General features: G+C 38.1%; 1 protein-coding gene across 2 annotated transcripts in view; it reads left to right on the forward strand.

Moving 5' to 3' along the window:
• The window catches only part of LOC125048604 (frizzled-2), a 102153-nt gene extending 83326 nt beyond the window's left edge, over positions 1-18827 (forward strand). The window contains exons 1-3 of one of the 2 annotated variants that reach the window (XM_047647351.1): positions 3707-4118; positions 15573-15753; positions 15844-18827. In XM_047647351.1, the coding sequence (XP_047503307.1) occupies positions 15592-15753; positions 15844-17301 (1620 nt within the window). In that variant the 5' untranslated portion in view covers positions 3707-4118; positions 15573-15591 and the 3' untranslated portion in view covers positions 17302-18827. Of the gene's footprint in view, positions 1-3706; positions 4119-15572; positions 15754-15843 lie in introns of those variants that run through there. The other variant, XM_047647353.1, reaches the window with a different exon arrangement.
• Positions 18828-19829: the final 1002 nt, after the last annotated feature.

Here is a 19829-nt window from a genome sequence, read left to right on the forward strand (position 1 = left end):
ATATGAGACAATTGCGGTCTCATTCTTAAAAGCTTCAATATTATATGAAATATGTCGTCACGTTTATTTATTTTCAAACACATCACCGACTAGATATTTGAGACATAAACAAGACCATTTATACCTGTACACAGTTCAATTAGACATAAACCAATTCGTGTCTTGTTTTCTATCAAAATAATCCGTCGTAATCTTCACAAACACTTCCTCAATACAGCACTGTATCGAAAGCCAGATGGTGAGCCTAGCCGAGCCAATCCTTCCGTTTCAAAATCTGGTTTCAATAAAATATTATGTACTGCCACGAGAGGGTTACTATGATTTGTTGATACTTTCGAGTGGTGTAATGATGAAATTATTTTTAATAAACTGCTGTTTTATGTAGCGTAATGATGATTAATGATAATATTTTAAGATTCATATGGTCTGTTTGTGTATTCTTAAAACGGATTAACTCGGAAAAACTGTAGATAAAACAACTAAAAGCAAGTACTTTTAATATTTAAGTAAACATTAAACGAGGCAATTAAACTTGATAACTGATAAAAGAGTTTAATTACGAGGTTAACCTGATTTTTGTGTTTAATTAAAAACCTTGCACGCGTTTTAATAAATTTAGCCTTTACCAGATTAACCACTCGCAATTAAGCTCTCTAAAACACATTAATAGGATTAAGAAAAAACACGATTACACATTAGCAAAATTGAGCGGTAAACAGCAAGTTAACGCATAATTTAATGTACGACATGGGCTTGTTCCTTTGTTTTCGAGCAGCCGTTAGCTGAGATGAACTCCACGTACTGACGAGCGGACAAGCTAATTGCTGTTTGGTTTTATTATAAAAAGTTTTTAGGTGAAATAAATTAGTAAACATGCGAGGCACAATTAACAACATTCGGATGTTCAATAAAATATAAACCTTAATGAGAACGTTTCTAAATTAAAAACTATATTAATATTCATTTATTGTATGCTCTAATATTCTTTTATTATTGTGGAATTAATTTGATGAAAAACAATTAAGTTACTAATTATTATTAGTAGCGTCATATCGTAATAAACGTAATCGGCTAATAATAGCTATTTTTTCAGTTTCTTAATTCGCCTTGTTAATGTCCTTACACAATATAACAATTTCTTCATAACATATAAATATTGTATTTAAATTCATTATACACGTCGATCGGGTAACCTTCGAAACTCCGGTCGCCTATTTATATCTTCACAGGCCCCTTTTTAAGTAATGTCATAAGTTTGTTTGTAAAATGTGCAATAACATTGTACATTAATTATACTTCGCGTAATTAATTCGCTTTGTAACCAACCAAGGCATCCTTATTTCCAAACTCAAACTCAAAAATATATTTATTCATATAGGTAAACAAGTACACTTACGAATCGTCAGAAAGAAGTTAAATTAATTGTAAATTTACATTTACTACCAGTTTGCAAGTCAAGGGCGTAGAGCGGGTAAGAAGAACTGGCAAGAAATTTTCTGCCGCTCTTTTTAATCGCCAAGTCAACACAAATTGTTTGAACCGGAGCAAAACAATTCCTTTGCAAAACATCCCGTACATAATATAGTAACGTACTACTATATTATGTACGGGTAACACGTAGTATTGATTCAGCACTTTACCGCGTGAGTGTCCAGAAGGTGCGTTGCGCCCACAAGCGCCCACTGTCCCATTGTAATCGTTCCAACTGCATTATGCTGAACGTCATTTGTTTAACTCTACGTACCAACAGCGGAACACCTCATGGCTTATGGTCTCCCGGTATTGTTCCTCTTAAAACACGTTAGTTTTTGTTTTCTGGCTATGATTCGAAGTGAGGTACTTTAGATAAACAATACAAGGCCGCCTAACATACCTACCATATGATGATTCTAAAACATTTAATTTATTATATACGAAAAATACATAAATAAATTCAGACACATGCTTATAACATTACGCATAAAGCGGGCCCGTCAAATTCTCAATATGCTTTTGGTTAAAATATCAATATGAATTTGGGAGATAAAAATCGTTTTTAACCTGCCGGTCTAGACTTGTGATAAAGCGGCGCCGGTCTATCAACTCAGTTATCTAATGTCAACTTAGGTTTACATTTTACGCACTCTTATTACTTTATCGCAGTAATTACATGTTTAGTTATAAGTGTATAACATTCATATTGTGTCGCAGATAGTCAAATCTGTGGCGTCTTCATATCTCCAAAGACGGTGACACGGTGTCTTAATCATTAATGGAATAAGATTACAATACGTTTTCCATTTTTTAAACAAACTAAGTATCTTGAAATAAAGATGTTACATTTTTTCTACTATAAATCTATATTCACAAAATATTTTCATATCTTGCTTGCTTGCGCCATGACGTAGGCGTCTTTTAAAACCGAACAATTTCAATTATTTTCAGAGAAATAATAATTGTTGGTAACGTTTATAAATTAGTTAGACTAATTTTCCTGTGACAACAACTAAGAGTTTATTGGTGTGTAAATAACCCCTCTTGTTGAAATATGACAGATGATACGCTGGCCATAAACAATAGAAGCGATAGCGCAGATAAAGCGCTGATTTATTGAACCCGCGCAGAACTAAATCAATTACGTGAACGATGACCGATATTGGGTGATGATTAATAATATTATTTATAATTTGTTGGATTATTTTTCATAAGATTTCTTTCCTTTAATTAGTTAATATTAAAATTATATAGATAAATTTACAAAAACTATACAGGAATTCTAGGTAATCATTCAGTAACAGTTGCCTGATAGTATAGGCCGTTTTTTAATCAGCTGAAATCGGAAATCACAACTGTAGAGGAGCCTTTCGTTTAATAGAGCCTTCCCTTTATTTCGGTGATAGGGAAGTGAGATCAAAAATGAATTCTATTTGATCGACCCTCGAGATAACAAAGTGAAGCGGCTCCGCAAACTTTAATCGATTTTTTCATTTGCCATTACGATTCCCAATCTCCGATTTAATGAAATTTTTACATTTACCGAACACTCACTGATTTTCTGAAAACTCTCTTCAAAGTAATGCAATGTACACACTAATTTCCGTCACGAAGAAAACGCCGCTGTTCGCGTAAATTAAATCCGGATATGGTGGAGAGGGACTTGATAAAACGTTTCGCGTGGATAATTTGGAAATGTTTCCCTAATTTAGAATCACAGATAGGAAATTGAATGCTCTGAGGTACTTGATATCTACTAAACACACTTAGTACTGTAAGTAGTTGGTGAATAAATGCACAAGACACGTCTAAAAGGTTGGTAGTAAACATTATCCGATTAAAACTAGGGTAGTTTTTATCTAAAGCCATTTAAATGAACTATTTTAGCAGTATTCGGGTGTAGATTAATTTTGATAAGTTCTAATTTGATACTATATCCATAATATGATGGTAGGCCTCAGCCTAGAGGCACTCCTCCTCCTTCTTTGAATTATTTTTTCTTCTTTAAGTCATTGCAAAATATATATTTGATCTGTGTTCAATAAGTTTCTTTAAAGTAAACGAATATCTTGGTTTTTATCATATCATCAAGTGGTGTTAGAAACAGTAACGTCTGCTTAGTTGATTCTTAAGATAGTCCTCTGTCCTGACACAAGTAGCGCCATCTACATGTGCAGTAAAGTTGCGGAGACTCCCCACGCCACGCTCCTCGCGCGCTGGCGCCCTTCTCATTCACTCATTCGCCATTGGCGTTTCGTGATTCGACGAAACAAATTCAGTCCCTCTCCGCGCGTCGCGGTGTAGAGTCGTGTACTTGTTAAATTTTTATCGCGCCGAAAGCATTGTTTGAAAAACACGCTCAGCTGATCTATGACATAACTACATATTTCTATAGTGCTGCAGCAATACCAAATATAGGAATCTCAACAGTTTTTTCTCGTAAAAAACCTTCAAGGACTGCAATTTTCTAAAATTAAAATTATAGCGTCGCGGAGAAGCGACCTAACCGTGTGACTGGATCCTGTGAATCGATACTTTTAAATGATAACATGGATTTAATTATGTGTTTTAGAAGACGATGTGATTAGTGTGCAACTGTGAATTGTGTTGTATCTTGGGTTTTATTCCGATTTTTGCTGAAAGAGGTGAGTTATCGTATTGATTTGACGTAGGTTTACCTGTGGCTTGATAAGGCGCTAGGATTTGTTTTGAGGCGATAAGTGTAAGCGCGATAGCCGCTCAGACAATTAGGTACGATTATATATCTTAATAAATAATGTGTCGTGTTGCGACTTCTAGTCATGAGGTGAATAGCAACGACATTTTAAATAAATATAAAAGAATACTTGCACCTCGCGTTTTGTACAACGAAGTAGGTACTTAAGAATAAACTAAGAATTTACATATAAATAAATATTACTTTGGTACCAATAAAATGGCTAATTATTTGTAACGACTGTACCTTTGAGTAAAAATAGGTCAAAATTGTGTATATCTTCACGTATTTTTATTACCTTAAAAATTATATGTTCTAATTGCTGCATGAAGATGAGATTCTTTCATTTGAAATGATACAAAACATTGAATTACGCATTCATATACTATTCGTTATTTATTTTATACAGTTTTTATACCTTACACACCCGATGTGTGGAAATCGTTACGTACAGAAAAGACATATGTATATTAATTAACGTACACCCTTAAATAATCCATAGTAGCATTCCTAAACCAGTAGCCCCATTGGTATTCTGTTGCTAAAGTCAACGTCAGAAAAAGTATAAAATAGTTTATGGTCGAAACAACCGGATACTCGGTGCAGGCCTGCAAAGAAATAAACGTAAGAGTGCGTTGCACCCGCCACCTGAACTAAACCTAGCTATAGCTTAAACTGCACTTTCTCATTTGCAAGTCGAAAATAACCATCGTCCGACTGACTCACGCATATTTACGACTCGTCTTCATCGACGATTAACGTCATATGACAATGCCTACGCGTTACAATTTTTAAAATAGCTTTACGGAATTCCTTGCTTCTTAGGTTGTCTTATTCTTTACTAGTCGATAAAAATATCAATATAAGCGAAGTTGGGATTTTAGCGTTTGGCGAGAGGCGTTTTCGTTGTCGCGGGCATTATTAATATTGTAAATTGTTGTCGTTTTATCTGAAGTAGAGGCTGCACTCAGCGCTTCAGAGACAAGTCTGCGATACATTGAACGCCAGCATTCATACCGTTGTTGTAATTTATTATTATTGTACGCCCGAGAAATGTGTTTAATACTTAACACAGACTACTGTCTGTCGTATTATTTATGGGGTCATTCACTAGTCTAGCCTTAGATTTTTCATTACTGACTTAAGAACATGTGAGTGTTGATAAGGTTTGTATAATATTATTAATTTACATATAAAACTTAATGTGAAGACCGAAAACGACTTAGCTGTCAATTAAAATCAATATAAAAACTCACTTTTTGCAATAAAGTCTCGTCACTAAAAAGTAAAGTGTCATTCGGATCCCTAAACAGATTTATCTGCGCTAAATTTTTATTATGCAATAAATTGACAAATTTTATATGCGCTTTATTTCTTGACAGCTCTTGCCGGTACTCGAAACGGTGGAATATAAAAGTTGAACAGTGCTTGCGAAAGCCTAGCTGAATAAAAATAGTGGAATTTTATTATTGGCGTTTTGAGTTGCGACGCTATCGGCTTGTCTGCTTTGTAAATCATTAAACCTCAATTAAAAAATATATATTAATTTTAAATATTTCGCTTTTGCGCTTGTAAAGTTTCGTTTTGCTTTATCGAGCACAGGCAACGTTCATAAACATCGGTTCGTCATACACTGATCAAATTAATAACGCTGTGATGATACGAAAAGCACGTTTGTTTAAGTATTTTATTTTCATTTCAGCCATTAAACACAAATTATATTTTACCCTATTGGCGTACCGTGTAACCGTTTCCCATAACTCAGCTATCCTCCAAATAACTATGTAAACAACGTTTTCAAATATATTGCAATAACAATCGCATAAATCTAATACAATAGCACTCGAGCTCCACAATGTTGTACATCGTTATAACACTTGGAGATGCGAGCGAGATATAAAAATAATTAAACCCAACACTATATCGATGTGTGCTCAATAAAAACGGTGAAACGGGTGCGTGGGCGATGATTATGAAAACAAAGCATAAAGCAGCCTCGGCCCAAACACTATACCAACAGCCGCTCTATATTACCTAACACCTACTAATTGCAGGTAAAACGCATTAAATCTAATTAGTACGGCGAGTAGCGAGTTCGATGACCGCGCTAACATTCGGGATTCACGCGTCCGACAAAGATCTGTTTGTTCTGTATATTTTATGGCCGCTTATAAATTTTTAAGCGTGAGCGTTATGCTGGTATCATTTGCATTCGTCCAAGTCGTTTGCGTCTCGGTGATATTTAGATTTATGTGCGGACAGCTTGTTATTTATTGTTTTAATGACTCGGGATGCCACCGATACATACAATCTACTCACTCCTTTGTTTCTGGTTGTGCAGTGCGCTGAATTGATTATAAGTTCAAAAGTATCATTTCGAGTCGAACTGTTTCTTCATGCTTGCTGATCGCCAAAAGCATATGTAAACTCAACTCCCAGTTACCGTCTACGGCAGTGAACAGCCACATTATCATTTTTATATTTTCCTCTAAACGAGTTTTTCATTTAATTGGCTCCATTTAATTCGTCGTGAGTGTTTTACATTTGCAAGCACTGAATTAAATGTTCTGTCAAGTTACACATAAGTCGAGTACGCCAGCTAAAAGAAATAATTCGTGGCTGGTTTCTTTAGTTAATTGCTCAATTGGGTATCCCACTAAAGTGTAAGACTGTAGGGCCCTCGGGGTATGCCCTTTGTGAGCTCGAGTCTTTGTGCCTCGCGCCTTTGACACTGTCAGAGAAACCACTGCGGGAATAATATAAGCTCCGTTATTGTATGTATTAAGTATGTTATTAAATCTTATATTTAAGTATCTTACGAGTTTAACATTATTTTTTTAAATCTATTAATCCTAAAAAGGTTTAATACCTCTTATCTTACGGTTTATCTATTGACGAAATCTGCTTCTTGCCCTTCCTGCGTTGTATTGACAGTCGTACCGGCAATTTCGTAACAGAAATAAAATATTCTCTATTTGTAAGAATTCAGTCACATGTCCAGCCATTAAGTATATTAACGAGGAGGTAGCCCCGCTGGGCCTGCTTCGTCGTTTATCAAATTATTTATACATGCAGCCCATACCACCCATCGACTTAGGGCCGACGCTTTTGGGCGACACAGGCACCTAATTTCAACTTTAGCTCGCACTGGTTTTACTGGTTGGTTGGTTCAATCGTTGTTCTACCTACTTATTACTTGCCTAATGTAGCTTACCTGCTGGTTACTATTACTAAAAGTAATTAAAGAATAAAGGTTACAGTGCCGTGTGATTCACTTTAAAATAAGACACTTAAAAGTCTCATTAAAAGTAATAAAAACGTTGGCCAGTAACGTCGTTCGTGTATGTACAGCCTTAGACACTTATTGAATTTTAAAGGCTCTCGTTTCGTAAACCGGTGAAGTTCGGACTTTAATTTATGGCTTATTTTCTAAACATATAAAGCTATTTGCTATTCAATCGGATTGAAAGTTTCTAAAGTTATACGTTTCAATGAAACCCATGAATGTTATCTATAGGTATATCATTATTATATTACATTCGTATATTATTAAACGAAATAAATTAATGGATTACCAATCTAACAATAGTAGTATAAAAGATTACTTGTGGGTAGGAAACATAGTGAATTTTCTCAACTACCCTCTATCGGATGTTCTGTTCCCGTAGCGTAATATTATGTATTATAAACGAGTAATTAGAATTGCACGAAAATGGAACGGCGGTTAAGGCAGCGTGGCAGACATAAACAATGAATGTTTATAAAATATTCGACAAGCATTATACGCTTGTAATGACTACTTACCACTGCTTATGGCCTAAACATAACGGACAATTATGCGCTCAGAATATTAAACACTGGGTGTTTTGATTGGTCGTTCGCATTCCCGAGGCAAATATTTTACTTTGACCAACCATCATCAACTATCTATTCAAACAAAATCATTTCCCAAATTGGTCCAGGCGTTAATGTTAAAAATGAATATATATTGAAAATGAATTTAAATTAACGAATTGATTTGGTACAATGGTTGCAGCTCCTTACAAACATTTGTAAAACGAAAAACTTGGCTATTAAAAAGAATTGCGGAGAGTTTATTGCCAGTTCTTCTCTTCCTTCTACGCCCTTGATTTGAGAACTGGCAGTAAATGTAAAATTAGGAGCATTTAATATGTATTTCTGTATGGACGTTCATAAGTGTACCTACATGAATAAATGATTTTGAAGTTGGGATGGCTTTTAAACACTTAAAATGACTTATGTTTTTTATAATCTGTTACTGCCTCTATCAGTGTGCACTTGAAGCGTAATCAAAGCGACGCCTTGGATAAATTGGACATTGGATCACCTTGAGAGCTGTACAAGCATGATTTATTGTTTATAATAAAGGATATAAAGTAAATTTAGAAGTTTGAGCAGTACGTAACACTTTACGATTATAATTGACGCTTCAGAAGTGCATCCTTTACTTTTTATATATTAAATATTTTGTCTGTTAGACTAATTATATAAAACTACTGTTAATTGAATATTTTGAGCCTTAGTTTAGGAAACGAAGCATAAATGTGTATTTGTCAGACTGGGCCTATGGTAAACCGGTTGATATTTAATGCAATCAGGTCACCGTGTTTCTCTCATTGGCGCCAATTAGAACCAAATACTTTAGAACGGCATCTACCAAATGTATTTTAATTTTTATAACCTCACACTCGACCCAATTGAACATTCAAATCGTTATGGTTTCGCGAGACCAGAATCCCAACAGAGGCAACCCCGGTAACTTTCTCGGTTCTCTGATATTCTTAGTAATACATATCCCTATTAATCAAAAGAAAATATTATTCGCTTAGTTATAAAACATCGGGCCAAAATAATGATTTCGTTCTCCATAGTCCGTTATAATATTGTGAAGGAGCATGTAACCCGGTGTACTGATAAGGTTGTTTAATTACAATATGATAGAGCTGCATGATTTATTGATATTGGTGCTGATAAACTGATAACAGCTGCGACGAACAGATACCACTACCTAACGCCACTCGGAATTTATTTTTAATTCTAGATGATTCTAATCAAACGTAAAAGTTTTACAATTGCGTGCAATTTTTCAATAGAACGCAATTTATTTTAACGATTGAACTATGACAGATTGTATCTATTGTTTATTTGTCGCCGTATATGAAAACATGATGGAATTAACTGTAATATAAAAATGTTGATGGTAAGACTCCCGATGACAAATCAAATTGGTTTTTCACATACGGGTGTATTTCCCGCTAAGACACAACTCTAAACGTTACGCCGAAGCGTACTGGGGAGAAAATGGCGTAAGAAAGACGCTTATTTACTTGCGTTTCATATAAAACCATTTCTCCCTAAAATACCGAGAAAAATCTATACGTAACGATAAGAAAGCCCGCGTTATCATTGAAATCTGAATGCTCGAGGCAATAACATAAAATTTAGTTTTATAACACGTATCGTAAACTTGTAATAGTGTAGTTACACGGTATAGCGTGTACCAGATTGAGTGATAACCGCTGATAACGCGTGTTACCTCCCTTATCGCCTTTGCCAATTTTTGACTTACACATTTTGTACGGATTAGAAATGCGACTTACATATTATGTTTGGGTTCCTCGTGGTAACGTAGACGAAGATATCATCTATAAATATGGTTTCTTATAGTGCAGTGGAAATCATTGAATCGGATAGTTGTTTTAGCTAGGGCCAGGAGAAGGTGAATTACATTATGGCTGGGGGTTGCACGGGGGACGGAGTGCGGGGGGTTCGGTAATCACGTCAGGGATACACCCTTGTGAAAAATTGTAGTCTGCCAAGTCTTTGCTAGAATAAAACGCTTATAACATTGAAGTCGCTTGGGGCTGCAAACGACGACCTAAAATCTTGTCTCAATTAATAAATAGTTTTTGTTTATGGTAAACTTTTTAGTTTTTTTTCTGTTCTGAAAAATGCGTAGTACCTACATCAGCGCGCGTTTATATTACGCGTTAAACATTTAAAATTACTATTTATACTCGATTGTTCGCTTAAAGCCTGCCCTGTTCAAACAGTCGTTTGTTATGCTCACAATGAACCTTTATAATTTATATTAGCGCAAACAAATCCCTAATTTATCGAAAATCACCCGAATAGCAGCCGAGGAATTTTCGTAATAGCAACATTAACTAGAAGTGTAGTACAAACGAAACAAAACTTTATCGCCCATAAATTAGGGCGTATATCGGTGTGGGGTGGAAATTTGCCAGGCATCGATTATTTGGACAAACAAGACTTGCAATAAATCATCCGTTCCCGACTACCTGAGCGCGATCGATATCAAAAAGACCCCATTTTGAAACAAAGGGAAGTGACAGTTTCTAACGCTGATCAGCCATTACGGGAACCGATGTTTAAGACTACGGTATCTATTTAAAATAATCTTTAAATGCTTAACGAGAGAGACAATTATAATTAATTATTTATTTGGCCATCAAATTGAAAAAATAGTAATCAATTTAATTATTTCTTCTAAAGCCAAGTTGCTATTAAACACGAATGACGTGACATGTCAGAGTTTATTGGAATTTGAAATGAATACAATACAATGGCGGAATCAAAAAAGTTCCGGAATGTGAGCAATGCGGGCTTAATCTCACTCAGATCATTCAGACTCAATGAACGAACAAGGGACCGATCTAAAAATAGTGTCATTCCCCAAAACATTTCATCACATGCCACTGCGGTTATATTTTTGACAATATCATATATCAATACACGAGAAAGTTATTGATATAATTGTATTTTTAAAAAAGATTTAGGAAAAAGCTACACGGCCAGTAGTTTTTAAATCACACACTAAATTCTGTATAGAAATAATTTACTAAAATAAATAATTGAAACAATTGAATAAAATAAACATAACAAAACGGCCATTTTTTATTGTGACAGCCGGTCACAGCACCTGTTTCACAGAATTAGATGTAGATAAAGTGGCCCAGGTAAAAATATTTTATTTCCACGGGTACACGTATTGTTTTAAAAATAATACTCTGAATGCGACACTCTAAGCTTAATGGCGTTGTAAAAAAATTTGCGAAATTCTTCAACATTTGTTTGCGAATTGGCAGCCTGCCTTCGTTTTTATATTTTAGTGCAAAATTTTCTTTGAAACGAACACGCATTGTTGACTATCTATCGGCCTTGAGTAAGAAGTTTTATTGTTTTAAGGGAGGTATAAGAAATTACAATAAATCAAAACACTATTTGGAAACATTACAGGCAAAAGTTTCTTTCAAAGATGCTTACCTACTTAACTTTCGCGGTTATATAAAATTAACTGCAAATGTAGAACATTTGGTCTACATCTGTGATTAATAATTATTGTTATATTTTCTTATTTATTTTTAATCTCAGGCATACGATGGTGTAATTATACACTTTGTCGAGACAATATAGGGGAGGAAACAAAGAACGGTAGGTACTTATATGCAAATTAAACATTTATACGAAGAAAACCAACAACTTTTCCAAGAAACTTATCTTCGTCTTCACATTTATTTTTTAATAATTAAATAAATAATTGTATATAATGTTCAAACATGTTATTTATTAAAAGCCTCCAATTTCAAATTGCCTTATCCGCTTTACATAATTCAAATAATTATTATAATTTGTTTTTGTGATTTAAACGGAATTAATTTGGGTTTTTACGTCATCATGTCAACATATAATTAAATCATGAATAATTCATGTGAATTTCTACCTTTTTTCGAGATGTTTTTCTAATATGTCTTCTTTATAACACAATTAAATGACCTAACATCTCCGGTTTTCGTTTCAATGAAAATCAAATCTATAAATCTCATAAATTTTACTGTCAAGTGTCAAACAAACATAAGCTAATGAGCTAACTCAAGACGGAGATAACCCCTCGGGCATCTGGCAATACTGACACTAACTGTCGATGAAATCATGTCATACGACGTGACACAATTATATTTTGTAAATTCAAACGGACAGAGTTCAACAAAAAGTACTTGACAAAACTAAATAGCGGTAATCTTGCGGTTTTTGCTTTAACCGTGCCTTGAGATCGAACTCATACAATTAGGTACTTGGAAAATTGTTTCTTTTACAGCATCTAAAAAGAATGAGCAAACGATGAAGTTACAGTTAGCTGCAGTCTGCGTGACAGTTTCATGCTTAACAACTTCAAGACTGAGTCCGTGAAGTCGTGAATATCGCTGTAACATGCGAAACTATGAAATAACAAAATCATGTCATAAATAAAATTCAATGATATATAATGTATAATTATGATAGTCCTCCTGTTCAAGCTTTAAGACTTCTGTTAACCGTTATAGTAGTTTTCAAAAATCTTGTACAAGTGCCTCCAAAGATACCAAACTTCGTGTGGGTCAAGTTTGAAAGGGTTAAGCATTGTTGAAGTAATTGCCGAACTGAAGTATTCTAATCATATCAAGGATATAGTTGAGCGTCGGTGATCTTAGTTTTCGCCCTTATGTGGTCACTCCTTATTTTTTTTAGAATGGTCCGCACCATTACTCTCTGGGCACAAGTCACCTTCGACTTCACTGTTTCACCTCGTCATGGGCTTTTTAACGGGTATTATTCCATTTTAGCTTTGTCAGAAGTTAAATTTTATACGCAGTGACAATAAAGTTATAAATTATACTGTCGGTTCTAACAAGAAAGCGACAAAAAATCGTCACGCAACCACCCTTTCATTGTAATATATGGAAGCGGGTTGACAGGGAATTTTGAATGACTAAGTTCAGATACACTTTTTTAATGTAGAATAGTTTCCCCAGTTCGTAAAACCCCTGAGGTCACGAGTTCACCTTAGGAATATGAATATACTACGTGCGTACCTCGTATTTTACTTATATTTAAAATGAACACCTTCCGAGAGTTATTTAAATGGAGACTATTTAAGATACAAATTGTATTTGCTTTATGTATTTTAATTTGTTTGTTTTAAACGCCTCATATAGGGATATTCCCCTTTAATTAGTCAAAGATTTTTATCAGTTCGTTTTAACTACCGGTAAACTCACCCGTTAAATATACAAACAGGCAGTTCCCACAAACGCAATAAGGACAAATCTGGCGGGCGGGCTCGTTTGTACGTATTTTCATTAGCGGTCTAACTACTTCACTGGTGGTGCTAGTGAACGCGTTTAGCGATTTATAACCGCTTCAAGTAAGTTTAACTTTTAGTGACCTGGCGCGTCTTCGTTCTTCGGTTGTCATTTTTAAAACAAATTGTATAATAACAAATGTAGGCCTTGGTTACAAGAGACGCACAAAATAAACATTTGCTTATACATTTAAAATGTTGTATCGTACAGATAAAAGATAAGATATTTAATTTAAACTTTAAATACAATTAGGCTTGAGATGAAACGTAAGATGCATAAGTTCAGTATTAAAAAAATAACTAAGATTCTCTAAAATTCCTTGTACCACGCCACAGTCTATAAGCTTTTAATCAGTTGGCGCGAAGCCAACTGATCGGGCATCAACCTCGACCGGCCATTTCTGTCAAACGACAACCTGTCAAAATTATTCTCACATGACCATTGAACACCTTATACGAAAGAAAGCCAAAATTAGGAGGATATTTTCTACCAGAACGATTATAAACACGGGTTTACTTTAATTAAAGGCGTAGTAATAATATTATATTAGCTATTGTGGTTGATGGTGAGTTTCTCGTTTAAGCCAATCAAAAAGTACATCAGTTTAGGAACCGATTGATTAAATATGCATTTAGCGACACGTCCAAGCTATAACCCGACACCAGCCATTACAGCTCTCACTCAACCAGAATAACGAGCTGCCGAGCCTTAGGTTACGTAAACATTGTTAGCGGTTCAATCAGTTAGGCAATAGCGATATTCGCGACTAAACTTTTGTGTATCCAAAACTTTCGAGAGGTTAAAAACCCTCGCTAAGGGATAACGAGCTTCCTTTTTGGGTTCTTTTCGTGTTATTTTAACAATTAAAATACCATTTTGTAAAGTCAGTAGATTACAATTAAAGTGCATTAATATATTTTAGTCAATTGTATTTCCTTATTCAGTAAAACACATGTTCTACAAACAGCTGCACTATTGAATTTTAATTAAAACTTCCTTATTAACAGTGCGATGGGTGTCTTATACCATATTACTAATTAAGGCCTTGTAAAGTTGTAAATAGGGACCGGTTTACCGAAACCGCTACCTCAGAAACACACGGAGTGCTGTATCTATGTTTGCGTAGAATAAGGATAAAATAGAACTTTATAATAATATTATTAATAAAAGTAGATTGCTCCGATTGTTAGAGAACAATTCAACTGTTTGTTTTTCACTTTTACCTCACAAGTAGGTATGGAATAATTGATACGGTTTGCAACTGCCACAGATTTTACGAGTGCATTGTTTATAGTCGTCCGACCACCCGACATTGCGTCCCTACAGATTGCTGTTTTTAGAAATTTTATGGCTCCATAGCTCACATGGTCCTGAACCTATGGTTTGCAAAATTAAATTCACTGGCATAGGGTTCAGATTTCTCACGTCTTTTTAGCAAAATAAATTTTTTACAGGCTTTTGTTTGATTCCTGAACAATTTAATTACATTATTTAAGTACTGTGTATGAATAGCGTAAATTATTCCGCAAGATGTGTATATATTTTGTATAGATTACGGTGAACCTATTAACCACGGACTTCGTGATAGTTGTCCACATGAACAGGCCTGATTACTCCAGCATCTAGTATTGTGTCATGTCAGATACACATTTTTTATATTATTTGGTGAACTGGCAGAAATTTCTCAATACTTTTTTCATATTTCTTCTATATATTTATTACTAAAGGTTGAATATAAATATCACGTCACCAGTCCATTATATTCAAACACTAAATGTAAGTTATCTGAATGAAAAAAGGAGCCCCGGTCTGTTTCACTGATTCACTAAACAGCCTTTTCCAATGCTTTTATTCCATAGAGCCGAGCTTCAGTAAAAAGCATGAATGCAATGCGGACTACTAACGAGTGAAATTACTTTCAGTTTGTCGTTGAGAATAGTTTCTCGTACTCGAATATTCTTTAGACGCGGATGTGTCTTTGCTCGGCCAGTTCGGTTAATATCTATTTAATGAGCCGCCATACACGTGTCAGTAACAGATATGCGCACAGGATGCCTTTCTTGAGAGGTGCCCTTCCGTTTAGCTTCATTCGACCTTAAATTTGAGTCGAGCGTAACAAATCGACCACCCTTGTACGTGTGTATTATCCGACTTAGATATTTACTTGAAAAAAGATATTTTAATAAAACAATGCTAATATTGCTATTTACAATTTCCAGATGCGGTTAGCATAGCGCGATGCTAGGCGTGTGGGTGTGGGCGTGCGCGGTGGCGGCGGCGGCGGCTCTGCAGCCTCGCTGTGAGGAGATCACCATTCCCATGTGCCGTGGTATAGGATACAACCTCACCTCCTTCCCCAATGGGCTCGACCATGACACGCAGGATGAGGCCGGCCTGGAGGTTAGTTTGCGCATTCCACTTTTGATACAACATTCGACAGGTGTTTATCTATATAGACGTATGTATTTACGTTGCATTATTTCATTGCAGGTGCACCAATACTGGCCACTCGTGGAAATTAAATGTTCGGCCGACTTGAAATTCTTCTTGTGTTCTGTGTACACACCTATATGCTTCGAGGACTACGCCATGCCGGTGCCGGCTTGCCGCAGCGTCTGCGAGCGTGCCCGGGCCGGCTGTGCGCCGCTCATGCAAAAGTACGGTTTCCAGTGGCCCGAGCGAATGGCCTGCGAGAAATTGCCCCGGCTCGGGGACCCCGACCATCTCTGCATGGAGGAAAACGATCGCGCGCAGGAACCCGAGCCGCCGCGGCCGCCGCCTCGCCGGCCGTACAAGAACCACTGCAAGGATCCAAAAAACTGCGAAAGCGGCCCGGCTGCAAGCCCGGGCGAGGTCGCAAGCGAGGAGTGCGCGTGCGCGTGCCGTCCGCCGCTGGTGAGCGTGCGCGCCCTGCACAACGCCAGCGCGCGCACGGCCGGCGTGCCCGGCTGCGCGCTGCCGTGCCGCGGCCCGTACTTCACTCGCGAGGAGAAGGACTTCGCGGCCGTGTGGGTGGCGCTGTGGGCCGGCCTCTGCGCCTTCTCCACTCTCATGACGCTCACAACCTTCGTCATTGATTCGCAGCGCTTCAAGTACCCCGAGAGACCGATCGTCTACCTCTCCGCTTGCTACTTCATGGTGGCCATCGGGTACCTGGCGCGCCTCGTCGTCGGCCACGACGAGATCGCCTGCGACGGGGCGCTGCTCAAGACCTCCTCGAACGGCCCGAGCGCCTGCACCCTCGTCTTCGTCCTCGTCTACTTCTTCGGTATGTCGTCGTCGATATGGTGGGTGGTCCTATCGTTCGCCTGGTTCCTCGCGGCCGGCCTCAAGTGGGGCAACGAAGCGATCGCGGGCCACGCCCAATACTACCACCTCGCCGCCTGGTTGATCCCGGCCGCCAAGACCGTCGCCGTGCTGTTGGCCGGCGCCGTCGACGGCGACCCCGTGGCCGGGATTTGTTACGTCGGTAACACTTCTTCCGAGAATCTGAAACGCTACGTCCTGGCGCCGCTGATAGTGTACTTCGCCCTCGGAGCGACCTTCCTGCTGGCCGGCTTCGTGTCCCTATTCAGGATACGCTCGGTGATCAAGAGGCAGGGCGGCATCGGCGCCGGCTCCAAGGCGGACAAGCTCGAGAAGCTGATGATCCGCATCGGCGTGTTCAGCGTGCTCTACGCGGTACCGGCGGGGGTCGTCATCGGCTGCTTCGCGTACGAGGCGGGAGGCCGCGAGGACTGGCTGCAGCGCGTCGCGTGCGGGTCGCCCTGCGGCGGCAAGCCCGTGTACTCGGCGCTCATGCTCAAGTACTTCATGGCGCTGGCCGTGGGCATCACGTCGGGCGTGTGGATCTGGTCAGGCAAGACGCTGGACTCGTGGCGCCGCGTGTGGCGCGGAGGCCGAGCGCCGGCGCCCGCGCACCGCGCTCTCGTGAAGGGCACCGTGTGACGCGAAGTGGCGGCCGGCCCGCCACCCGCGCCGCCCCCCGCCCCGCTGCCGCCTCCGCCGCCCTCGCACCCGCTTCCGCCGCCTCACGCGCCGTCCGCCTCCGCGCGATCCGCCCAGCCGCTCTCCGACTACGGCCCGGTGTGAACGCCCTTCTCGACGACCGACCGACCGACGGAGAAGCGGAAGCTAAGGGCCGCGAGAGTCATCGGCGATAGTTAAATAGACTGAAGTGATCGTTTCTCTCGTGACGAAAGGACGAATGGTCGAGCCCCGCGATGTGCCATTTTCGACGATCCTCTGCCGACGGTCAAATTGTAAATGTGATAAACGCACGGCCCGTGCGATTATATATTATATTATAGGGAGTGAATGTGAGTCGCGCCTTGTCTAGTCTTAGCATAAACGGAACGCGCGACGCGGCGTGACGAGCGTGTGTACGTAATCTTCAGGTGCGACAGTGATTGTATTGCCCGCGCGAGAGGATGTATCTATATTCGACATAAATACCGATCTGTGAAAATGATCGGCGACGCAACCGTTCGTACTTACTCCACATTCCACTTAATATCTGCTCCTTGAGACGCGATTAACGGATTCGAATTGAACCTTGACTTCAGTACGTTTTAGTACATGTTTAGAAAAACGGGAAATAACTAAAATAGTTAAACGACGGAAGCAGCTATTAAATGGAGTTAGTGAAGTGGCGGCATCGTAACACGAGTTTCGGTTCACGTGACACGTTGTTACCGATTTGCGTAGGTTTACTAAAGAATTTATAAGCAAAAATACGTCTAACTATAGAAACTTCGACAAAGTCGCCGATCCAAATCAGACTTTTTCTTAGCTTCTGTGGCATAGGACGGTTCCGTAAGTCACTGTCGGCCACAAACGAGACGTGTCTCAAGTACTCCGGTAATCGTACCGTTTCGCTCACTTATATTGTGTATGTTTATAAATAAGAGCGAGGCGACGTGCGTTCGAGTTGGACGTGTATCTTTTAGATAATAAGGCTAATTTACTTTATACCATTTAATTCTTGGGTAATTGTAATTTAATAATAATTCTAAAATAATGCTGTAAAGTTGTACGTAATAATATATTGTATCTATGATTGTGGTATACGTAATAATTTAAAAATTAAACAATTCTATATGATTCATCTTGGATGTGATTAAGTAGGTAGTTCTTGAATACGAACCGCCGCTAGATGGCTCTGTTTTAATTATTGTCGTCATCTATCGGTCGGTAGAGATATAATTTACACAGCTAATGTACAGTCAAACAATTTCCACATTGTAACGCCACCTATTGGCGAGTAGTAGTAAACATAACACTGCCATCTATTGTACAATAGAATAAACTTCCTATTTGCTACTTTTCTATGTAAAAACGAGTGCAATAGTTTTGATGTCAATTGTGAAGGAAATAATTTTAGTCTAACACGAACATCGCAGCCTAAGAGAAATAAGAATGTAATTTATTTTATATCCTAACTGTAGATAAATAAAACGACTTTTATGTACAAATGTTGCCTTTTTTTACAAAGTTCCTCTTTTAGTTACAAAATGCACCGACCTCCCTTCAATAGTCTTTAACTAGACGTAGGACGGTTATATATCTGAATTGGCACATCCAGGGATCTGTTCAATGTCGAAATTTAAGAATTTAATTCCAAAAAAGATTGAAAAATTCTTTTCTACAAGCGAAACTGGCCATTATGTCGTCGAACCTTGATTTGTATAATGCAGAAGCGTCTCAAAAGTGTCTTTTAACAGCACTTAAGTCATGTGGTTGTAACCTTCTGTCACTGTTTGGATCTGCCAAGTCCGGATCACGAATAGGGTCAACTCTTATAATAATTACCTTTCGTCAACGTTGTAATCATAAAATCCGTCAATAATATTCGATACCAATAATTATTATTATTAAGATTACACAAACAGTCTTGCAGACTTGACCTTGGAGTTTAAACTTTTGTAGTGGTGTAATAGAATTCACTATCTTTACTTTCATCAACTCAAAACTTTAATTTTTATGAAACGTATCTTCTATGGGTATATTGGGAACAGTTATGCTGCTTGATACTCAAAAATATAGCGATATTGCACGCTCGTTTATGAATAAGATCCCTTTCAATAAAATCCATTTCGGATTTTATGGAGATCCATTAGTATCTATATATATATAGTCACTCAGAATATAAATGGCTTAAATTAAAAAAAAACATAAAACTAAACTAAAAATCTATCCGTCCGAATTGGTTGGAAAACACTGGACAGTGGACAGCACTGGCGAAGGGTGTGCGGGGTAGCGGGAGGGGCTTAGCTTAGCTCGTGTAGCTGCGCATTGGCATACACAACTAACTTAGCTTCGAACTGCTATGTGAGCTAACTAAAATATTTAGTTAGCTCACATAGCTTAGTTCGCATAGTTTGCGGTCTGCACTCAAGTATGGAAAACTGCGTCAGCTATGCGAGCTAAGCTAAAGTAACTTAGCTTAGCTCTTGATCTGCAACCATTACTGTCAT

Source organism: Pieris napi, chromosome 4 (genome assembly GCF_905475465.1).
Source record: "Pieris napi chromosome 4, ilPieNapi1.2, whole genome shotgun sequence".
NCBI lineage: Eukaryota > Metazoa > Arthropoda > Insecta > Lepidoptera > Pieridae > Pieris > Pieris napi.